Source organism: Nannospalax galili, unplaced genomic scaffold (assembly GCF_000622305.1).
Source record: "Nannospalax galili isolate Female #2095 unplaced genomic scaffold, S.galili_v1.0 scaffold1398, whole genome shotgun sequence".
NCBI lineage: Eukaryota > Metazoa > Chordata > Mammalia > Rodentia > Spalacidae > Nannospalax > Nannospalax galili.
Genome location: NW_008342016.1, coordinates 576,789 through 601,946, shown reverse-complemented (window position 1 = coordinate 601,946; position 25,158 = coordinate 576,789). Strand labels below are relative to the sequence as shown.

At 39.3% G+C, this 25,158-nt stretch overlaps 1 protein-coding gene across 2 annotated transcripts in view; it reads right to left on the bottom strand.

The window, feature by feature from the left end:
- The window catches only part of Fastkd1 (FAST kinase domains 1), a 39,401-nt gene extending 14,649 nt beyond the window's left edge, over positions 1-24,752 (bottom strand). Inside the window, exons 1-8 of one of the 2 annotated variants that reach the window (XM_008837806.3) lie at positions 23,414-24,752; positions 21,866-21,934; positions 18,245-18,370; positions 13,525-13,923; positions 9,069-9,179; positions 7,857-7,988; positions 5,413-5,899; positions 4,524-4,638 (exon numbers count right to left, since the gene is read on the bottom strand). In XM_008837806.3, coding sequence (XP_008836028.1) covers positions 4,524-4,638; positions 5,413-5,899; positions 7,857-7,988; positions 9,069-9,179; positions 13,525-13,923; positions 18,245-18,370; positions 21,866-21,934; positions 23,414-23,745 — 1,771 coding nt within the window. In that variant the 5' untranslated portion in view covers positions 23,746-24,752. The remainder of the gene's footprint in view (positions 1-4,523; positions 4,639-5,412; positions 5,900-7,856; positions 7,989-9,068; positions 9,180-13,524; positions 13,924-18,244; positions 18,371-21,865; positions 21,935-23,413) is intronic. The other variant, XM_029565782.1, reaches the window with a different exon arrangement.
- Positions 24,753-25,158: the final 406 nt, after the last annotated feature.

Here is a 25,158-nt window from a genome sequence, read left to right as displayed (position 1 = left end):
GAACGACCATGTGGGGTTTTAGAGGACTATGGAAGGCTTTGGAAGTTTGGGCTAGAAAAGCAGTTGATTGCCATAAGCAGAATTTAACAGGCTATTCTAGTAGGTGCCTGGAAGAAAGTAGTGCTGAGAACAATTTAGTTCCAGAGGGAAATAAGGACTTAAGCAACAATTGGGATATTTTGGCAAAGAGTCTGGCTGAGTCTGCCCACAGCCAAAAAGCTTGCCTGAGGCTAAGTGGAAAAGCAATGGACTAATTTCTCTGGCAGAAGAAATTTCAAGACGGCCTAACAAAGAAATGGTGGCACGGCTATTAATGATTAATGTTATGTAGATCTACAGTGAAAAAGAGCATATGAGGCAGAAAGAAATACAGAACGTACAGTTTGGATTGAAAAAGAGCACTAGGAAGATAATGTTGGAGCTAAGGTGCTGAAGGAGAGGATCCCTTTGATAAGATTAAATGATTAAGGAGAGGCCTAGAGATTTGCACTTAAACAATGGAGAGAGTGCCTCCAGGGCAAGACCACACCCAGCTAAGCCTCCACTTGTGACAGAAAAATACTGCAGGGGTTTTTCTACACAAAAACCAGTGAGGAAAAAAACTTCAAAAGTAGATAAAACAGGCTGGGGTCCATCCTAAACTTGCAGCCAAACTTGGCAGTGTCATTCACTTGGTCCTGGCTTTAGAGACATGAAAGATGCAAGAGCAAAGGGGTCATTGGTTCTTCCTCCAGTTTCAGAGAGCCACTGAGACCAGGCAGTGTGCAGCAGGGGTTCCCTGCATAAAGAATGCCCAGATAGACCATTTCATGAAGCTGTCTGGTTGGCAGAAGGTCAAGTCCAGTTGGCAGTAGAGCCCCCAAGATGTTTGTGATGCCAGAACTATGAGACAACTGCCAAGAAGAGCTGCATACAAGGAGTTGTACCAGCCCAAGAGAGAGAGATGTATGTTTCACAGTAAAGCTGGAGAGGCTGAGTCATCTAAGCCCTTTGGAAGAAAAGTCCCAGAAGCTGGACACAGAGCTACTGGATTTGGTATTTGGCTGACTAGTTTTCAGTCCTGTTTTGGTCCAATATTTCCTCACTATGCCTCTGTTCCTCCCTTTTGGAATGGGAATGTGTATTCAGTTCCACTCTATGTTGGGAGTATGTAATTTGTCTTTTGATTTCATAGGGGCTTACACTTAAGAGATTGCTAAGTCTCAGAAGAGACTTTAGACTGTGGAGTTTTGAATAGTATTGAGACAGGTAAAGACTATGGGGACTTTTACGGTTGGAAAATGTATTTTGCATTTTATATGGTCATGAGCCTATGGGGGCTAGGGAGTGGAATGTGATGGTTTGAATGGGAATGTCCCCAATAGGCTCCAAGTAGTCCAACATTTTATCCCCAGTTGATGGTGTTGTTTTGGGAGGTTTTGGAGGGTGTGGCCATGGTGGAAGAAACACATCACTGGGGAGCAGGCTTAGAGAGTTCTTAAACCTTGCCAAAGCGCCAACTGTGCTCTACTTCCTGTGCCTGCTTGAAGATGTGAGTGCCTAGCTTCTGCTCCTACCTCAGCCACCTCTGCCACCATGCCTCCCTACCATGATGGCCTCTTGCCCTTTTGAAACCATAAGCTAAATAAACTCTTCTGTAAGTTCCCTTGGTCATGGTATTTCTATCACAGCAACAGAAAAGTAACCAATACACCAATAAAACATCCAACTGCATTCTAAATACTTATCCTTATACCCACAGATGAATGTACCTCTTGCCCCTCATCAAAGAAGATTCTTTTTGCAACAGATGGAAACTTACAGAAATCCACAACTGATCAAAATTCAGAGAATAAGTGACTGTGGGGTACCCAGCCCAAACTGATACAATTTACAATACAACCCCTATATCTGAGGCTCAGGAAAAATCACAGAAGAAGAGGTACAAAGATTGTAAGAGCTAGAGGACTAGAGACTGGCTGCTAGTATCTTCTAGACATGACAGGGAAGTTGCACCCATGAAATCGCAACTATATGACTGTCTAAACGAAACATGCACAACACCACCAACTGACATGCCAGTGTGAATGGGGGAAATTTCACAAGGTCTCATCTCTAGATGAACTACAGGCAATCAGTACCTGCTGGGAGGGAATCAGTTTTCCCAAGGGACAAGCTCCCTGATACATTATCCAACCCCAAGTGATCAGCCCTAAACACATGAACAGATGAGCAACACTAAATGGACTCAGTTTTCACACACACACACACACACACACGCACACACAAATGAAGAAGAGGTCATAAATTTGAGAGGGTGTGGAGCAGGACATGGAAGGAGTTCGAGTGGGGAAAGTGAAGGGTGGAAATGATATAAATATAGTACTCCGATATGAAATTCTGAAAAAAAAAATTAAAGTTAAATTTAAAAAACAAGTGAATGCATCTGAAAAAAAAATACAAGTGTAAAAAATAAAATAAAATAGGCTGGGCATGGTGGTGCATGCCTTTAATCCCAGCACTTGGGAGGCAGAGGCAGGCGGATCTCTGTGAGTTCAAAGCCAGCCTGGTCTACATAGTGAGTTCCAGGACAGCTGGGGCTACAGGGAGACCCATCTCAAAAAGACATACATACATACATACATACGTACATACATACATACATATATACATACATAAAATAAAATAAAATAAAACAAAACAAAACAAAATAAAATAAGTAAGATGGCATGGCAGTGCTGGGAGGCAAAGACAGGAGGATCCCAGTGGCTTGCCCGGCTTGCCGAACTAGCCAAATCTGTTAAGCTCCGGGTACAGTCAGAGACTTTGTCTCAAAACGTAAGGTGAAGGACTGAGGAGAAGGCTCAGTGCATAAAGAGCTTCAAAGGCAAGCTTGAAGGCCTGAGTTCAAAATCCCAAGAACCCACATAAAGTTGGATGAGTTAGGAGGCAGAGACAGGAGACAACTGGGAATCCAACTAGCCAAGAATATAGTGGCGAACAAGAGACCCTATCAAACAAGGGGGAAGGTGAGGACCAACACCTGAGGTTGTCCTCTGATTGCTAAATGTGCACTGTGACATATGTGCACCTGTACTCCCACACTAGAACATGCATGCACATACACAAAGTTTTTTTTTTTTTCCAAAAAATAAGATGGAGAACAATTGAGGAAGATGCCTGTTGTTGACTTCTGACTTCCACATATGCATGCACACATACACCACACACACACACACACACACACACACACACACACAAGTTTCAATCTAGCCTAAGCTACATATTGAGACCCTCCCTGTACTGAAACACAAAAAGCATTTTGGTAACAACTGGGGAGATAGGATAATGAACTCAGTAGTAGATGGTAGTTGTTCTTATGGTAGTAGTTATAAAGTAGTTATAAAGAAGAATGTATCTTTCCCCTGAGGTATATAGAGCTGGTGATGATTCTAAGGTTCAGCTTATACATACAGGTGAACGTTATCATGACTCAAGCTACACTGCTATAGGGAATTTCTATACAGACATTTTATTACCCTTTCACTTTTAATGGATTTTTGAAAACCTTGATAACAAAAAAGATAAAACAAAAAAAATCCCCCTCAAAGTTAATACTAAGTTAAAAGTATGTAGGGGAGATATTCTAGACTGTGAGAGACTAAAAAGATAACCACCAAAGGCCACAAGTGAACATTACAGTGGTTATTTGGGGTACAATTAGGGAGACTTTAAACAAAGGCCCTGTACGAGGCATTGAAGGACTGATATGTTTCAGTATGTGCTGATACAAGAGGGTTTCATCAGGGCTGGAGAGATGGCTCAGCAGTTAAGAAGACTGGTTGTTCTTGCAGAAGACCTGGGTTCAAATCCCAGCACCCACATGGCAGCTAACAACTGTCTGTAATTCCAGTCCTAGGAGATACGACAGCATCTTCTGACCTCCACGGGCATTTCACAACATGGGTGCACTTACCTACATGTAGGCAATACACAAATACACATAAAATAAAAATAATAAAATAAAATAAAGAGGGTTTCATCATTCTTAGTAAGTGTAATTAGGGTTAAGGGTCACAATGCTATAATATGCTTTGGAAAAAAGGTGAGCAAAAGAGATAAATATGACAAAGTGTTAACATTACTGAATCCACACAGTGAATGAATACACTGGTGTCCCTTGTCCAATTCTTATATTACATAAGCTTGAAATTTTTTCATACTAAAAATGTAGTAAAAACAGATACTTTTCTTTATTTGAAACATGGTCTTAACAATACATATATATAGCCCAGGCTGGCCTTGAACTCTGTAGCCCAAGCTGGCCTCAAACATGCAAGTTGGCAGTATAAACATGTACCACCACACCCAGCTCAAAACATGTTATTTAGTAATAAATCAGCTCAAAACATGTTGTGTAGTAATAAATTCATGGCTGTAATGATTACCTGTTAGTGAGGGACATCCTGACATGCCTTAACTCCTACTTAGATCAAGGACCTTCTAATCTACTCATTCAATATATTGCCAAATAACTTACCTACCTACATAAGAATTAAGGCACTGCATGCATGCTCCAAAAAATTCATCCCTTTGAGGAGGATCATAGTTCAAATTGCTGAATGGAAGAGTAATAGCAAAGACTGACAAAGGATGGATCTGTACAACCAAAATAAAAACAGTATAGTTTAAGCTTCAGCAAAATCAATTTTAACCTATCATTTTGGATGAAGTCTTTCTAACATGTATATAGTTAAATGACAACTGTACTACTTTATTAATTTTTGCATCCTGCTATAATTTATTTAAATTTGTGACTAATTAGCTAATGCCAAAAAAACTGAATAAGCCAACCTTCAGTTTATTTCTGCTATACGTAAAATTCTATTCCAGAATTTATTACTTACTCAAAATGAATAGGAAAATGGTATCAGTACATTTTTTAGAATCACTGTATCACAATATAATTAAAGAAGGTTCTTAGGCAGGCATGGTGGCACACACCTTTGATCCCAGCACTCAGGAGGCAGAGGCATGTGGATCTCTATGAGCTTGAGGCTACCTTGGTCTACATAATGAGCTCCAGGGCTACACAGTGAGATCCTGTCTCAAAAAAAAGTTTCTTAATTTATAGTCATTAGAATTTTTCTTTTGTACTTTTTTTCCCTCCAGTTTTTTGGGACAGGGTTTCCCTAGAGCCCCAGCTAGGCTGGAACTCACTATGTAGACCAGGTTGGCCTCAATCTCACAAAGATCCGCTTGTCTCTGCCTCCAGAGTGCTAAAATCAAAGGCATATGCCACTAGTCTGGCCTCAGAGTTTAATTTTTAAACTTCAAACTAGAATCCAAGCTCTAAGAATATTTATGATAAAAAGTGTATGCTTCTAAAAGTTGACAACAATGTAAAACTAAGGTATAACATTTAAATTTCACCTTTTCAATCTGTTGAACAACCACTGAAGCTATCCTATCAAGTAGCAGAGTACTGAGGTAGTTAGTTCTAGAAAGAAAAGATGCGATCTTTGCAACGTTGATGTAACTGATTTCATCCACAAAACTCTGTAAAATAGCAACTGATTCTTCTACAAGCGATTCATGAAACCAGTCTCCTCTTAAAGATTTAAATTCGTCCCATAATAGATCCAAACTGTTGCTTTGCTGTAACCGTTGATGACCATAGTGATCTAGTGTTTGTAGTAGTTTCAGTTGCTTTTCAGTAGTAGTGCCCAAACACATATGACCATACTGAATCCACCTTAAAAGCGAGGCAGCAAACACATTCAGTTCCTTGAGGTTGCACTGTGGTAAAACTTCTTCAATTCGGGACACTACCATATCATTAAGGTCAGGAAAAGGAAGTATGCAAAGAGCACAGACCAGGCTGGAAATCTCACTTGGCATGAAGCTAACTTCCAAATGACTATCAGATAAAGGAAAAGAAAAAGAATAAAATTAACACATCAGCAACAACAACAAAAAATATGAATTAAAATATGGATATACAATTATAATAGGTGAGGTAATCTTAGAATAACAGGTAATTTAAGATTAGACAAATTCACAGACTCCAGGTCATCAAGGATTACTAAGGAAAGGTTAAGATGATATAAAACATGCTCCAAATTATTTTTATGCAAAACAAAACCATCATCAATGGGAAACAAAAGGTCAGTGTCAGAATAATGTTTTCAATGTTATTACTGGAAGAAGAATTTGGGCTCAATTTCTGTTGTGACCAGCCAGGAGTTAATAAGACCTTGAAAAAGGCCCTGGCATGGACCTTTTCTCAGTAATATCACTTCCCTTTTTATTTCTGTGTATATACAGCAAATCCGGTCTTACACACACACACACACACACACACACACACACACACACATATGCATGTGGACAAATCTTAAATGACTTCATTCTCTACTTGTCCTTTCCTAAATCTGCACAGTAATTATCCTACCTCAAGGACAGTAATTGTTAACAAATTAAAACTGGGAATTTTTAAAGAACCTTTAGGTTTAGAAGCAGTAGAAGGAATGACTCCATCTAAATTAAATGCAAAATTGAGTTACTGTGATTTTTGTTGTTTGCTGTTTTTGGAGTTTTAAGATCCTATCTAAGGGGCTAGAGAGATGGCTCAGTGGTTAAGAACACTGATTGCTCTTGCAGAAGACCCAGATTCGAATCCCAGCGCCCACATGGCAGCTAACAATTGTCTGCAACTCCAGTTCCAGGGGATTCGATAGCCTCTTCTGTCCTCTGCAGGCATTGCACGACACGGGTGCACTTACCTACATGCAGGCAATACACGCATACACATAAAATAAAAATAATAAATAAAATATTTTTTTTAAAAAAAAAGAGAAAAAAAAAGATCCTATTTAAAAAGATGCAAAGGGCCAGGCATGGTGGCGCACGCCTTTAATCCCAGCACTTGGGAGGAAGAGGCAGGCGGATCTTTGTTGTGAGTTCAAGGCCAGCCTGGTCTACATAATGAGTTCCAGGATAGCTGGGGCTACAGGGAGACCCTGCTTCAAAAAGACAAAAAGAAAAAGAAAACTTTTTAAACTACAATGAATCATAAAGGCTTTTGCTACTCAGATTCCACATTAAATCTCTGAAAGGATGAACAAAATAATTAAGTAAATTACCCCCTTAACAAGAACCAAGAAAAGGACAAACTTTCTTACACCTAATATATTAAACTCATTCTCATTGAGAACATGTTCTTAGTCCTCCTTTCAAATTCTTCTGACCATGGGCCATCAATGTATTATAATACACTGGGCCAGAATCCAGTCTTTTGATTATAACATTAGTCTCAGACCTGGTAATTTAGAAATGAGAATAAATGAAACTGATGAAGAAGGAAATGATTCATCAAGTTTGAACCTCATTAATCTTTTTTCCTGTATTAGGGACTGAATTCAACACTAGGCAAGTGCTCTACTACTGAGCTATATCCCTAGAGCCTATCCTTATCTTTAAAACTTTTTTTAAAAATTAAGACTTCATTTTAGTCCCATAAAAATCAATGGAAAACAAACTTCCTAACTGGAACACAAATGTTATATCAATAGAAAAAGAAGGTAATTTTAAGCTATTAATGTAAAGGAAAAATTCTATATAAAACAGTCTTTTGCACTAACATTACCATTAAATATGTTTATTTGTTCAGTTATGCTGCAAATCACATGCAGGGCTCATACATGCTAGGACTGAACACTACCACTGAGCTATAGCCCAGCCCTCATCATTTTAGAAATAAAAATACTCAATTTTATCTCTAAATATTCCAGCAATCCTACACATAATTAAACAAAACAAACATGTGGCTAGATTAAAAAGTGAAATACTTATCTTACTAAATAAATAGATCTTACCTAAGAAGTAATTTTCTGAGTTTCACAAAAAACTCTTTACTTTGGAAACGTAGAAAAATCAATGCTTGAGTTATCTTTAGAAGATCTACTGGTTTATAGTTATCCAAATGTTTATGCAGAACTGAAGCAATTCTAAAAAGAACACACATTATAACCAGTTCATTCGCTTATTCATTAAACACTTGCTATACAGCCTTCTTGCCACAAACTCTGCTCTGTGCTGGAGGGCAGCAGAGAGTAAGACCCTGTTTTTTGTTCTGTCTCGAGACATTGAAAGAAACATAAACAAGTAAAATCAAATCAAGTAAGAACAACCAATGAAGTGTGGATCTGAAATACCACTCAAGTATAAATAGCAAGAGGAGAAAAAAAGCATAGTTTTGCTTCCTAAATTAAAAAGGCAGACACCAATTTCTAATCCCTTCCTAACATTTTTTTTCTATTTTATTATTTTTATTTTATGTGTATGAGTGTTTTGCCTGCATACATGTAAGCATATTCATGGATGCAATGCCACAGAGGTCAGAAGACACTGTCGGATCTCCTGGCACTGGAGTTATAGTTGTTAGTGCCATGTGGATTCTGGGACCAAACCCAGGTCCTTGGCAAGAGCAGCAAGTGCTCTTAAACTCTGAGTCATCTCTCCGTCATCCCGTTAACAAAATTTTTACGGAGTTAATAACAATTAGCAATACTAACTTAATTTTCTTCCGTAAATCCATTGGCCCTCAAACAGATCTGCTTAAAAGCAGTAGAAAGAGGAAAAAGAGAAAACCTGTCATGAGAAATGGAACAGAGGAACATTCAAACAAAGGGATATATAATAAGGAAAAATTAAGCATATGTAAGTTGAATGGCTCTTTTTTTTTTTCTTCTTAAATTTCTAGTTACCAAAAAGCCAGTATATATGGCACTAGGCATGACTATGGCATGAGACAAGTCTATATGGAGGCTAATTCCTCTATAGGAACTGTTCCCTTGAAAAGTAGAGTCCTCACCTACAGTCTCCACTCTTGTGGATTATGATGCTCTACTTGAGTATAACTGCAGGAATAAATGAAACAAAAAATGCTATAGACAATTTTATCTCTATTTTGAAATAACTGGAACACAACATCTCAAGTGTTAATTCCTTATTTCTTCAAAATAAAAAAGCAGATACTTAGGAATGACAACTAAACTTTTAACACCATGAATTTCAGAAAAACCTACTTTGCAATCAAATGTGAGTTTCTGCTTTCCATATTCTCCAAAGTTTCCAACACTGCTAGGGTTTGCTGGCTGGTCAGCTCCTCTGACATTAACAATATAGTTGATTTAAGCCTACAGGCAAAAAGAAATTTTTTTATGTTGAAAAACTGAAAATTGGCTTTCAATTTGTTTTAAATAACAGTTCTTAGGTAATAAATAGAAAACAAACCTCACAGACATACACTGAATTCCATGCATGATCCTAATTTTCTTCTCACATATTTGGAAATGGTGCCATTTCAATTTTTTTTTTTTTTTCTTTTTGGAGACAGGGTTTCAGTACAGTACCTCAAGTTGGGCTTTAACTAGAAATCTTCCTGCCTTAGCCTCCCAAGTGGTAAGATTATAGGCATGTGCCAATATTATTAAATAAAAATGAGAGTAGGGCATGGTGTAACATGCCTTTAATCCCAGCACTCAAGAGGCAGAATCTTCATAGTGAGTTCCAGGCCAGCCAGGGCTACTAAGTAAGACCCGGTCTTAAAAATAAAAAAATTTTTTAAAGTATATATTTATATTCTTTTCCTTTAGAGCAAGTCCTCAGCATAATCCAATCTTAATCTGTTTCTTAAGAAAACAACACAGGCCAGCCAAGGTGGTGCAGACCTTCAATTCCAGCACTCAAAAGACAGAGGAAGGAAGATCTCTACGAGATTGAGGGCAGCCTGGCCTACCCAGCAAGTTCCAGGCCAGGTGGGGCTATGATAATTATAAAACACTATGAATCAAGCCAGGCGTGGTGCATGCCTTTAATCTCAGTTCCAACTCATGGCAGTCCTCCTGTCTTAGCCTTTCAAATGTTGGGATGACATGTGTACTACCAAGCCTGATTTCCCCGTCTTTAAACCCTTTCCATCTCAGCAAAAGTTGTTCTCAACTCTGTCCCAAAAATTGAGAAAGTTCAAACTATCCTGCCAAGTGTGGTGATACCCATTTGTAATCCCAGTGCTCAGGAAGTTGAGACAGGAGGACCAGGAGTATAAGTCCAGCCTCTTCTACATGTTCAGTTCAAAACCAGCCTGGGCTATATAAAAAAAAAAAAAAAAAAAAAAAAAAAAAAAACCAACCAACCAAACAAAAAAACATAAATCAATGAAATTATCTAGCCCTAGAAAGCCAAGGAACTAATGACTGATGTTTTTAAAATATTCTTACTTTATTTTAAACATGGTGTCAACATATAACTGGCTGGCCTGGACCTTGCTATATAAACCAAAACAGCTTCAAATGCCTCTGACTCCAGATTTCAGGAATCATACGCATGCACCACCCAATGTTTTAAAGCTGGTAAGATGTAGCCACAATGTCAAGTTACCTTCATAATAACAAAATCCTATACCTCACGCACTTACTATAATACTATAACCAGAAAATTAACAAATGTGGCCCATTTTGAAACTATACAAAGTGCTGCAGTGATAAAACAATCAAGATGTGTGTATCTTTTGGATTAAAATATTTATTTTTTGTGTTTTTCAGACAAGTTTCTCTCTGTGGCCGAGGCTGGTCTCAAACTCCTGGCAATTCTGCCTCAGTCTCCCAAGTGCTGTTACCATAGGTGTGAGGCAACATGCTGCAGCTTTCTTTTGGAATAATTTAGAAGGAGAATTCAAATCAGGAATGAGGATAGGAGGACAATATTTTACTCACACTGGACAACTTCATGCCATTCTTGACACCAACCTTATCAATTTTTTAAAATCCAAAGTTCTCCCCAGAGCTTTTCCCAACCACATTATAGTTTTCTTTTTCTTCTGGCCTGTCCAAAGCACTATCTTTAAAACTAATTTTAGTACTTACTCATAAAGTATGTTGTAATGCTATGGCATTTACATATTTTAATTATTTCAAATTATAACAATTGTATAAAATGTTTGATTCATCCTAACTGAAAAGATAAATTCATAGGCAGGAATTCAGTTAAATTCAACTTTTGTACTGCTATAGCATGAGGATTAAAAATTTTTTTTCAATTTATATGTATGTATGTGTATATATCCGTATGTTAGGGGTGCCTAGCAAGGCCAGAAGAGTTCACCAGAGCCCTTGGAGCTGTGTCTCAGGTGGTCATGAGCTGCCTGATGTAGGTGCTGGACACGAGTACTTAGGAACCGAATTCCGGGCCTCTTCACTTAATCACTGAGCCACCGCTCTAGCCCTTTGCTTTTTGACACAGTCTCACTAGCCCTGGCTAGCCTCAAAGTCATGACCCTCCCACTTTAGCCTCCCAAATGCTGGATTACAAAGAATGTGCTATCATGCCCAGCTGACATGAAAATTAACTAGTGTTTGATAACAAAAGATTCTGTAAAAGTTTTATAAGTACCCTCCTTTCATCTAAACAGTTTCTTAAATTTTTCCATATAATTCAAAGAACTTTTTTTTCTTTTTGGTCTTTTTGAAACAGGGTTTCCCTGTAGCCCCGGCTGGTTTGAAACTCACTATATAGACCAGGCTGGATTTGAATTCCCACAGTGCTGGGATTTGAATTCTCCTGGGTGCTAGGAGCAAAGGCATGAGCCATCACACCCAGCTCAAAGGACTATTATAAAAATGTCCTCCATAAAGCTTTCCCTAGGAGAGATATGGGCTAGATCATCCATTATAGGGGTCTTAGAACCCCTGCTTAACTAAAAGTACTAATCATACTTATCTACAATTCGAAATATTCCACATATTTATGCTGGGTAGAGGAATGCTTTTTTTCAAGGTCTCACTGTGTAGCACTGGCTGGCCTGGAACTCACTATGCAGACAGGCGGGCTTTGAATTCACAGAGAGATCCACCTACCTCTGCCTCCCCAGGACTGGGATTAAAGGCATGCCCTATCACATCCAGTGGGTAGAGGAATTTTTTTTTTTTTGGGGGGGGGTCTTTTTTGAGACAGGGTCTCATTAGGTAGACCAGGCTATCCTCGAAATGACAGAGATTCGCCTGCCTGGGTAGAGGAATCTTATACCATGTATAAATCTACTCACATTACCTAGGACATGAGAATCTTATCAGACTCATGTATTGTTTAATATTTATTCACCTTCTAGCAATATCAATGTTTTATTTTATTTACTTATTTATTTATTTATTTATTTATTTATGGTCTTTTAAGACAGGGTCTCCCTGTAGCCCCAGCTGACTTGGAACTTGCTATGTAGACCAGGTTGGCCTTGAACTCACAAAGGTCTACCCACCTCTGCCCTGCTAAGTACTAGGATTAAAGGCATATACCACACCCAGCTCCATATTTTTTTTAATATTTTATAATTTTTATTTTTATGTGTATGCATGTATTTTTATGTGTATGCATGTATATAGGTGTACCCGTGATGTGCAGTGTCCGAGGATGTTAGAAGAGGGCATCAGATGCCCTGCGACTGGACTTACCAGATAGTTCTTAGCCACCTTGTGGGTGCTGGGACACAAATCCAGGTCTTTTTTTATTTTTTTATTTTTTTTTGGTCTTTTTAAGACAAGGTCTCCCTGTAGCCCCAGCTGGCCTGGATTCCCTAATTGAAACCAGGCTGGCCTCGAACTCAGAGATCTGCCTGCCTCTGCCTCCCAAGTGCTGGGATTAAAGGCGTATGCCACCACACCCGGCTTTGTTTTTATTTTATGTGCATAAATGTTTTGCTTCTATGTATACATGTGCATCACATGTGTGCAGTGACCACAGAGGCTGGGCGGTGTCAAATCCCTGGAAAAGAAGTTACAGGCAATTGTAAGCTGCCATTTGCGTACTGGGAATGGAACCCCTCAGCAAGAGTAGCAAGTACTCTTAACCACTGCACCATCTCTCCAGCCCCTATCCCAAAAATTTCTACATATATAAAATGTCCAACGAAACACCAGTCCTGGTGGCACAGACCTATAAGTCCAGGAACTTGGAAAGCTGAGATAGGAAAACTGCAAGCATTCAAGACCTGCCTGAGAGGCTAGAGACAGTTCAGAGGTTAAGAGAACTGGATGCTCTTGTAGAGGACCCAGGTTCAGTTCCCAGCACCCACATCATGGCTAATACTCATTCTTAACTCCAGTTCCAAGAGATCTGATGACCCTCCTGGCCTCTGTGGGCATTGCATGACACAGATGCGCTTACATACATGGAGGCGACACATATGCACTGCAAGCGCTTTTGTTTTTTCAGCTGAGATCCCTATCTCCTTGCTTTGCAACTCAGGCTGGCCCAGAACTCCCTATGTAACCCAGGGTGGCCTCTAACTTACAACCTTCCTCTCAAGAGCTGGGTACAGGATATAGCCCTGTACCACTATAACCAATGCAGGGTGTGTTTCTGATGTCAAATATCATGAAGATAACAGGTGTAAACTGATACACTGTTCTAGAGCTACAAGGAGAACTAAGCATGAAGCTAAGCATGAAGAATCCAACAAGAAAAGTATAGCATTTTAAACTCACTCACCATTTCTTTTCTTCAGGTCCTGCCATTGGTCCTAATGTGACAAACAATCTCACAAAGCTTGCAGGGTGATCAGAGAGAGGAACCATCTCAGTTAGCCTCCTTTTAGCCACTTCAATAAATTCAAAACTATGGAATTGTAGAGACTGATACAGGCTAAGTATTTTACTAATGGAATCCAAATCAAGATGGTTCACATTGCTTATCAACACTTGATTACACTTTTCTAACAGTGGGAAATAGCTATATTTAACATTTCGAAGAAACAGTACTACCCTTCTTGCAATGTTGACCTTGGAAGAGTCTACAGTGTCAAAAAGAAATTCCGTTTTGTTCACTAGTCGTTCCTGGAAATCTTGTGATATTAAAGAAGATATGCTGACCATCAAGACAGACAAGGCCCTGAAGAAGAAAAAAGACACAAAGATTTTATTTTTCTATTACTAAATAAAAATGACCAATCCTAAATTAAATGACTGGATATGGAAAGAAATTGGTAAACATATTGTTTTATGCCATAAACTATTTCATTTAAATGCTAATGGGACTTTAAATCTTATCTCCCAGCAATCTAGTACTTTCAGACAAAAACAATGAAATTGTTTTGTCAAGCCTGGTGGTATACCTGCAGTCCTAGTACCTGAGGCTGAGACAGGGATGATTGTTTTTAAAACTCCTCCTATACAATGTTTGTGTTTCTCTAGTTAAAATATTTAGTGTTAAAGCCGGGTGTGGTAGCACGTCTTTAATCCCAGCACTCGGGAGGCAGAGGCAGGCAGATCTCTATGAGTTCAAGGCCAGCCTGGTGTACATAGCAAGTTCCAGGACAGCTGGGGCTACAGGGAGACCCTGTCTCCAAAAGACCAAGAGAAAAAAAGAAACCCTGTCTCCAAAGGGGTGGTGTGTATATGGAGAATGTGAAGAGATGAGAGAAAGCATACAAATGGCCAGCAGTACATGAAAAGTACTCATTAGTAATCATCAGGGGATGCAAACGGAGACCACTGAGCTATTATGCCATACCTATTAGAATGGGTCTTAATAAAATGATGAAAGGTAAAGGTGCAGCAAGAACTCCGAACAAAGGGAAGTTCTGCACACCATAGGTGCAAATGTAAATTAGTACAGTTACACTGTAAAACAGCACAGCATGTACTCAAATGAAGATTACTATGTGATTGAGCAATCCCACTTCTGGGTATACAGCCATAGTATATATATATATACTTGCTGTTTGAAGTGTGAAAATATCAAAGATTGAATTCTCAAAAGGATCTAAATAATCTTGGGGGGTTGCTTGTTTTGTTTTTGAGAAAGGGTCTCATTCTGTAGCCCAGGCTATCCTGAAACTCACTATACAGTCAAGCGTGGAATCAAATTTACTATAGTCCTCCGCTTCCTGAGTGCTTGGATTATGAGCATGAGCCGCCACACCTGGTTTTAAAATTTTTTCAAAGGCTAAAAAAAACTGCAGTGATTATTATCTTTATTTTTGTATTAGTCATGTTTGTATGCTTCTTAAACTGTCTCTATTTCTACTATTAAAAACAAAAAGGAAATTCTGACACATGTCACAATGTGTCATGAAATAAGTCACAAAAGATAAATATATGATTCTACTTAAGTGAAGACCAAAAAGTATTCAAATTCATAGAAACAGAATTGTCACTACCAAAGTACATTGATTTATATATATGAACATATAATAATGAGATCCACTATTTTGTATGCTAACTAAAAAAGAAAAAGAATTGCCAATGGCAACGCTTGTGGGAAGGTAAAATTTAAGAGTTATTCCTTAGGGCTGGAGAGATGGCTCAACAGTTAAGAGCACTGGTTGCTCTTGCAAAGGACCAGGGTTCAATTCCCTGCAGTTACGTGGCGACTGACAACCATCCATAAATCCAGCTTCAGGGGATCTGATGTCCTCTTCTGACCTCCAAGGCCATTGCATGACATGGATGTACTTACATGCAGGCAAAACACTCATAAACATAAATCAATAAATTTTAAAAATCTATTCATAAGCAGCATACTTTTTTCCGGGATAGAATTTTGCTATGTAGCCCAGGCTGGCCTCAAACTGAAGATTCTCTAGCCTCCGCCTCCTTGAAGGCAGGGATTACAGGTATATACCATCACAGCTGCCAGAAGGATACCTCTTAAGAATCAGAAACCATAACTTTGCTCCAAACATTGGTTCCCCTATTTAGTGGCTAAGACCTTGGGTGATTTACTTGACATCATAAAGCCTTAAAGCTTCTTATGCAACAAATGAAGATATAATACTTATCACAGAAGGATGTTGGGACCTAATAAACTAAACAGACATACATTTATATTCAGATTCTTACCCTTCTCTCGGCTCTCAACCATTGCTTTCTTTTTCATTTCAGACCCTTACCATAACATTCAAAGCCACCCAACTGCTCTAACAATCCTCCTAGGTAGCTGCCACTCTCCGCTCTTCCTAACCCTGATTCTTATACTAGAGACCCCAACAGATATAACAGTAATATTGTCAATGTATACTGACCCTACCAACTCACCAGAAATAAAAATTTTAAACTTCTACCGAAATACCACTATGTATTGTATTAAAACTTTTGTTTGTTTGGGGGGGGTTGTTGTTGTTTGTTTTTCTATTTATTTTTCAGACAGGGTCTTCCTGTAGCCCCAGCTGGCCTGGAACTTGCTATGTAGATCAGGCTAGCCTCAATCTCACAGAGAATGGCCTGCCTCTGCCTCCCCAGTGCTAAGATTAAAAGCATTTACCACCGGTACATTGGCTTAAACAGGTTTCTTAGCTAGTCCCCCAACCTTGTCATGTCACAATATCAGAGATGGCCTAACAAGAACAGATAATTTACAAATGCTATCTGTAGTATAATAAAAAGCCAGGCTCAAAATATGTTATTCACTAGCACAAGATAAATCCAATCTCTACCTCCCAAGTGGTAGAATTGCATGTGTCAGCCATTAAATCCAGCAAATGTTTTGACCCAATGTAGTATGCTAAGAAAAGCTGTGTCTGAAACATCAAAGATAATCAAGCGCTGGGCTATAAAGTTTACCAATGACAGTAAGTAAATTTATGCCCAAAACAAAAACGATAAACTACTAGTCTAAAAACTAAAGAGTTCCAAGACAGCTGGGGCTACAAGGAGACCCTGCCTCAAAAAAGACAAAAAAAAAAAAAAACCCTCAAGTTTTACTTTCAAATTAGTTATTCCTTGACTTTAGGCTAACATAATTAATTTTCCTTCATGAAAGTAAAAACAAAGTATTCCCAGACAAAAAGAATAAGAATTATATATAAAATTTGTGAATTTACATTTATTTTTATTTTTTGTCTTTTTGAGACAGGGTCTCCCTGTAGCCCCAGCTGGCCTGGAACTCACTCTGTAGACTAAGCTGGCCTTGAACTGACAGAGATACACCTTCCTCTGCCTCCCGAGTTCTGGGACTAAAGATGTGCACCAGCACACCCAGCACTAATTTTTTTTTCTTCTTAATTTTTGGCAGAGTTTCTCTAGACCCAGGCTGCTTGGAAATCACTAAGTAGAGCAGGCTAGCCCCGATCTCATGGTGATGCCCCTGCCTCTGCCTCCTGAGTGTTAGGACTAAAAGCATGCGCCACCACGCCCATTGTGAATTTACATTTTAATATTTCTTGGGTTTATATCTATATATGATAACAGTAACTAGCAACTACTGAGAATCTTCTGTTACAGATACTTACTGAAAACCAATCTATATGTGTTTCTCAAGTTTCTACATGTGCTGCAAGCAGACACACTGACTTTTTATTCAGGACCACCTTTGGAAGGATGTTTGTACAATACAGCAAACAGCCTAGATGGATATAATGTCTCCCTCTGGAGCAAGTGCAGACATCTATTATAAAACCCAGGCTCCGCCAGGCATGGTAGCACACCCCTTTAGTCCCAGCACTCAGAAGGCAGAGGCAGGCGGATCTCTGTGAGTTCAAGGCCAGCCTGGTCTATATAGTGAGTTCCAGGACAGCTGGGGCTATAGGGAGACCCTGTCTCAAAAAGACCAAAAAAATAAAAATGAAACCTAGATTCCTCCCCTGGGTCACAGCTCACTGTGGGGACTGAAGCTTAGAAAATGAGCACAAAACAAATGCTCATACTCTGGGTATTGCTACTGCTATGAGCAACAATCCTCTACCTCTGATCTAGGACTCTCATGCTTTCTGCTGCCACATAAGAAAATGTGACAGATGGGAGCTAGAGAGACAGCTCAGCGGTTAAGAACACTAACTGTTCTTACAGAAGACCCAGGTTCAATTCTCAGCATCCACACGGCAGCTAACAACTGTCCGTAACTCTAGTTCTAGGGGATCCGATAGCCTCTTCTGTCCTCCACGGGCATTGCATAACACGGGTGTACCTAGACCTACAGGCAGGCACTACACTCATACCCATAAAATAATAAAAAAAAATATTTTTTAAAAAAAGAAAATGTGACAGATAGGCAGGGGACATGGCAGGCAAACCTGTTAGACTGCAAGTAAGGTAGAAATCTCAGATCCTTCAAGGTTGCAACAATACAAAGTAGATATTGCTATTGCTGTTTTATAGTGGAGGAGGAGGATGAACTTTCAAGAGATTAAATTAGTATAATTATAAATGTCAAACCTCTATCTGCATCCAAAGCCCAGGATCTTTATACTCAGTCAAGGCCTAAATAAATTTACCTTAAGTCCTGTATGGTTTCCAAGTTCTTATTTACAATATCAGCTATTTCTCCCATTAATGGACTAAACTGCAAACGCTGATCAGCTAGGCAAGTGGAAAATGTTGACAGCGCATTAATATCAAACCTAATAAAAAGAAATATGAGATCACTACTATTAATTAAAATACATGACACAGTTCCCAAATAAAAAGCAACACAAATGCTAATATATTCCTAATGTAACATGAATTTTTTTTCAAGGGCTGAGGGAGTAATTCAGTGGTTGAGTGTGTGCCTAGCATAGAAAGAAAAGATGAGAGGGAGGTGGACCTAGGAGGAGTGGGAGGGTGAACTTGATCAAAATACACTGTATGAAATTCTCAGAGAATAAAAATATATTTTCTAAATTTTATGTGTATGAGTGTACTGCCTGCATGAATATAAGTGCACCTGTGGTATATAATGCCCACAAAGATCAGAAGAGGACATTGGATCCCTGGAACTGAGTTGAGACAGTTTTTAGCTGCTATGTAGGTGCTGGGACTTGAACCCAGGTCCTCTAAGAGAAGTCAGTGCTCTTAACTGCTGAACCATCTCCCCAGCCCCCCAAATATATTTTTAAAAGATTAATTTTTCCAAGATGAGTTGATTATTATTATAAAAGCACCAGATGATCATAATTTTTAAACAGTCCAAAACTTCAGAAAGATTTAAAACAGAAAGTCACACAGGGCATGGTAGCACAACACCTTTAATCCCAGCACTCAGGAGGCAAGGCCAGGCTAGTCTAGAGTGAATTCCAGGCCAGCTGAGACGACAGGGAGATCCTGTCTCAGAAAGACAAAAAAAAAAAAGAGAAAGTCACTCATTATTTGAATTTTACCTATTAATTTTTTGAGGTGTCAAACAATGTTGATCCAATTTCTTCAAGTAAATGGCAAAATAAAAAAAGAATTATTATGTATTTTGATTTTTTTTTTATTTTCTTTGCCTTTTCAGTAGTGCGGGGGATCAAATCCTGCCTTGCATATACTTGGCAAGCACTCAACCACTGGGTTACCTCCCTGGTACCTGATTTTCCATTTGTTGTTGTTGTTATTTATTAAAAGCATAAGAAAATTTGTAGCAACATAGTACATAATAACAAAAATTGCAGCCAATCCAAATAATTATTTACAGTACAATGGATAAATTCCACATATCCAGAGAAACATAATAAATAAAATAGAAAGGACTACTGAATCACACAACATTACACATGAATCCTTAAAACATATTAAGCAAATCAGACATCAGGGTATATACTATAGATTTGATTGCTATAAAAAACAAAACAAAATTTTGGTGTTATTAGTCAAGATCCTTTTGCAGGGTTAGATGACTTGGTGAGTCTTGAAGGTACTTGCCACCAAGCATGATGATGTTAAGTTTGAGTCCCAGAACCCATATGGCAGAAAGAGAGAGAACATGACTCCTGAAAGTTATCCTCTAACCTCCACACATGAGCACTGGTACACACATGTGCCATACCCTCACTCCCTCAGCACGTAAAATAAATAGATAAATGTAAAAAACAATAAAGAAAGTCAAGATTGTTTGGGTCTTTGAAGATTTATTTCTATTTGTATCTCTCTGTGTGTGCAGCATGAGTGCAAGTGCCCTCAAAAGCCAGAGGTGTCCTATTCCCCTGGAGTTGGAGCTACAGGAGGCTGTGAGCAACCAAAGTGGGTGCTGGGAACTGAATTTGGGTCTTTTGGAAAAGCAGCAAGTGCTCTTAACTGATGGGATAGGAGACGAAACTAGAAGAGACTATAAAGGGATCTTCTAGGAAACTGGTAATACTGTTATATTTTTTTTTGTGGGACAAGATCCTATTCTGTAACCCAGGCTAGCCTGGAACTCACTATATAGCCCAGGCTGGCCTAAAACACACAGCAATCCTTTTACCTCAGACCTCCCAAGTACAAGGATTACAAGCATGAATCATCATGTTCAGCATGATAGTGTTTCTATTTATTTTTATTTCTTATTATTGTGTGTGTGTGTGTGTGTGTGTGTGTGCCCCATATAATATCTGTGGTAGTCAGAGGACAACCTATGGGAGTCATTTTCTCCGTCTATCATATAAGGCTCAGGGAACAAAACCAGATCATCAGGCTTAGCAACAGGCACCTTTACCAATCATTGTGCCATCTTGCCAGCCACTGTTTCACAGCTCTTAAAACCTTCCTGTCTCTTTCCCACCTTGATTTTTCCTTCCCTTACTATCATTTACCTTAATCCACTATCACAAATTCCTAGCTTGAAAATTTTGAAGTTTTCCAAAGCTGTCCTAAAATGAGCTGTTATTGTCTCAGTTCTCTTACATATATACGAACAACCTTCCACATATATTTGTAGAATGTATCTCCCTATATTCGCAAGAATACCCTGAATGATGACAATCATTATGACATGTTAAAATACAGCTGTATAGTCTAGAAAGTACATTTGAATCAATACTGACCACAGTAGTGGACCTGAAGCTCACTTTCTTTAAAAAGTTCACCTATAACTGTTGGTCACTACCTAGTCACAGAAAAGGAGTGACAGAACCGGAAGTTACACAGGCCCCTCAACAGTACTTCATGGCCTTCCAATTCCACTAAAATGGTTTCTTTTTTCTTCTCTATGGACTTTGCAATCTAGGTTTGTTTGTTTTTTAATTGTGGGCCAATCAGAATTCTTCCAGAGTCAAAGCACCTAGTTCATGAATATCTATGACTCTACTGTATTCATATTTTGACTAAATGTATTTGGAAAGCATAGCCTGCTCTCAGTTAAAGAGAGAACATCTGAAATACTTACTTTTCTCCATTAAAAAAAAAAAAAAAAGAAAGAAAGAGAAATATACTTAACACAATCAAAAACCCTCAAACTGGGGCTGGAGAGATGGTTCAGCGGTTAAGAGCACTAATTGCTCTTGAAGAGAACCCGGGTTCAATTCCCAGTACCACATGGCAGCTAAGAATCATCTTTAAATCCAGTTCCAGGGGAATCTGATGCCCTCTTCTGACTTCCGAGGCATTGCACGACGTGGTGCACTCATATACATGCAGGCAATAAACTCATACACATAAAATAAAAATAAAATATTTTTAAAATTTTAAAGAAAAAACCCTCAAACTAAAATTTTTTTTTTCTGGCTAGGAAGCAGAGGGGCAGATCTCTGTAAGATCAAGGCCAGTCTGGTCTACATAGTGAGTTCCAGGCCAGCTGGGACTACAGAGAGACCCTATCTCAAAAAGACATAAAAAAAATTATTTTTGAGGCAGGGTCTCATATATCCCAGGCTAGCCTCAAACTTGTTATGGAGGTCAAGGATGATGACCTTGAATTTCTGTCTCTATTTCTGCCTCCTGCCTCTTATCTCCAGAGTACTAGGATAAAGCCATGCACTACCACGGCTAATTTAATACAGTACTGGAGATCAAACCCAGGGCCTTATGAATGTTAGACAAGTATTCTACCAACTAAGTGACATACTGGGCCCAAATGTACTTTTTTCCTGTAAGATTTCACTCTTTTCCTCCAAGATTTCATTTTGATGACCATGAAAAGAATAACCCTAATCTTATAAGACAAACCCAAGAGTACTTGCCTTTTTAGTCTTTTCCATGCTTCCGAAACTAGTGCTTCAACTACTGGGTCATGGGCCTCAACAGCAAACCTCAATAAAAACAAGAAAAAATAATTTTCCACACATAGAACTTTTTTTTTTTTTTTTTTTTTGTCTTTTTGAGACAGGGTCTCCCTGTAGCCCCAACTGTTCTGGAACTCAGAGCTGGGCATGGTGGCCCACATTTAATTTCAGCTACTTGGCAGGCTGAGGGAGAAGCCAGTCTAGTCTAAATGGTGTGTTCCAGGCTAGCTAGGGCTAGGAAAGCAAGACCTTATTACAAAAGAAAAAAAAAAAGCAAAAAAAAATTTATTTTTTGGTCTTTTTGAGACAGGGTCTCCCTGTGGCCCCAGCTAACTTAGAACTCTCTATGTAAATCAGGCTGGCCTCAAACTTGCCTCTGACTCCCAAGTGCTGGGATTAAAGGCATGCACCACTATGCCCAGCTACAATAAATATTTTAGCGAAAAAATGAACTTCAAATCGGGTGTAGTGGCACACACCTGTAATCCCAGAATTTGGAAGATACAGGCAAGAGGATCAGAAGTTCAAGGCTAGCCTTGGTTACACAGAAAGTTTAAGAGCAGCCTAGGCTACCTGTGACTTTGTCCCAGAAGAAGCTACAACAGGCTAGGAAGATGGCTCAATAGTAAGGTCCCAATGAACAGTCTTTATTCCTGCTCTGGCCTTATTTCAGTATTCTAATTTTTCACTTTTTTTCTGCTTAAGAGTTATTACTGGGAAATGAACTACTATTTCAATAGCCCCTAAAAAAAATTATGGAAGCCAAAAGATAGATCAACAAAAATACAATTTACTAACCACTGATTTATTAGACATTAACCTGAAATTTAATTATTTACCTCTTTTATCCTCATTGACTTCAAACACATTTCCACAACATTCCACAATAATCCAGTCTCATATATCCAATGCCAGACACGTTTACTTTCCTAATTTTTAAAAAATATTTTATTTTAGCTGGGCGTGGTGGCACACACCTTTAATCCCAGCACTCCGGAGGCAGAGGCAGGTGGATCTCTGTGAGTTCAAGGCCAGCCTGGTCTACATGGTGAGTTCCAGGACAGCTGGGGCTACAGGGAGACCCTGTCTCAAAAAAAAAAAGACCAAAAAAAAAAATTTATTTTTATGTCTATTCATGTACTGCCTGCATGTGTGTAAGTGCACCCATGTCATGCAATGCCCACGGAGGTCAGAAGAGGGCTTCAGATCCCCTGGAACTGGAGTTAGAGACAGTTGTTAGCTGCCATGTGGGTGCTGAGATTCGAACCTGGGTCTTCTGCAAGAACAGCCAGCGTTCTTACCCCCTGAGTCATCTCTCCAGCCCCCTATTTCTTTTGTAATTTTTAAACTGTACTACCTGGCATCAAAGATTATCCTTCAAACATCTTTAAAATACCACATTATCAGGAAAACTATCTTCTGAAATTTTTTTTTTATTTTAATGAGATTCTTAGAAAACTGAAATATAAACTATAACCATTTCCACAAAATCTAAAAGCGACTTACTGTCTTATGATGTATAACACATTCACCAGGGTGTCATTGTTCATAGAATTGATGCGATTTGCAGCAGCCTTACAAAGCCTGAGGAACTGGGGATGGTCTTTGACCGGAGCACTGTTTCTTATCAAGCTGATCTTCTGCATCCGAATCTGCTGAAGTGCGTTAAGTGCACATCCCACTTGCTTTTCTGAAAGTGTATCTTTGTTCCTTTCAAGAAGATCAAACACTTGCTTTTCGTCCGCACAGTTATTCATCTGAATAATAAACGATTCATAACTGAAGGGCCGTAACTGAAACACTCTCCTAGAGACTAAGATGCCTCTTAGACGGAACATATTTATAGCCGATGAGTCTCCAAACTTTTTTCCCTTTATATCACAATTTTTCTTTGGTAAAGAAATCCATCTGCAACTAGTAGTCGGGTGTAATATGCTGGTATAAAAATAACTGGCTTTCCTTCATGTGTTTTGTTTCCATCTTGATGGCTCTAAATAAAATATCTTAGAGCTGGTTTACCATGGTTATTCTTACTTCATTAATATCAATTTCCAAAATTAAAATTTCAAGTAACTTTTTTTTCTCTTTTGGCATCAACCACAGACTTTTAGTCTGAACCAGATAGCAGGATTTGGAGAAAAGTCCAAAAAAGAGGTAGCTTCCTGTATCCAACTAAAAATGCTTTCGAATTTGAAGATAAAAAAAAAAAAAAACACAACTGTCTTTTAGGGTATTTGCTTGCTTGTTTGTAGACCCAACCTCTCAAAGACTACAATAAATTACAATTTTAAATTACATCCCTAGGTCGGCCTTCGCAGTGACCTTGAGGAAACAAACAACTAAAGGAGGGGCCTTGGGCATGTGACCGACAGGTACAGGAGGTGGTGCGCGGGCACGTGGAGGTCGCAGGTGACAGGGGTCCTTGGCATCTGGCACTCAGGAGGGCTAACCCAAAGCGAACGCGGCCTCCACGAGCCGGGTTGGCAATGGGCTCCGGCTGCCCCCTGAAGAGAGCCCAACACCCGCAAAGAAGGCTTGGTTTCTAAACTGCACCGTCTGTCCGGCCCGGAAATGTGCGGGGTGGGGAAAGAGAAGCCGACGCCCCCTGCCCCGACTTGCCGGTGAGTTCTTCCTACACGCCACGGACTTTCCAGTGGATCACGGAGGGCTGCTCTGGCCCTCTCAGAAGTCTGGTCCCCACAGCGGCGGCAGTAGGCTCACTTCTCCCGCTCACCCCTCTTGTCCCAGGCTACTTAGCCTTTCCGGGAAAAACAACATCTTTCCTCAAGAGCCGAAAACCGGAGGTCCAAAACCAGCGTGCACCGGAAAGAGCTCTCACTACACATCCCAGAGGGCACCGCTTGGGGCGTGGGCGGGCCTTATGCGCGCATGGAATTCTGGGCTTGGTAGTTTCTTCCCCATTGACAGGCTGCTTTCTGATTGGAGGAGTTACAGATCCTTCAGCTCAGTGAGTCTCTAGTTTTGAAGGTGTTTCTCAGATCTTGGAACACTGAAATATTTGTAATATACACTACAAAATATTTTATTGTTATTGTAGTAGTTGTTATTGCCATTATTGTTTGAGACAAGGTCTCTCTGTGGCCCCAACTGACCTGGAACGTGCTATGTAGACCAGGCTAGCCTTTCTCTTACAAAGAAATCCCTGCTTCTGCCTCCAGAGTGCTGGGATTAAAGGCATATGGAACCACGCCCATTATTTTAAGATTTATTTTTGTTACTTTTAATTATAT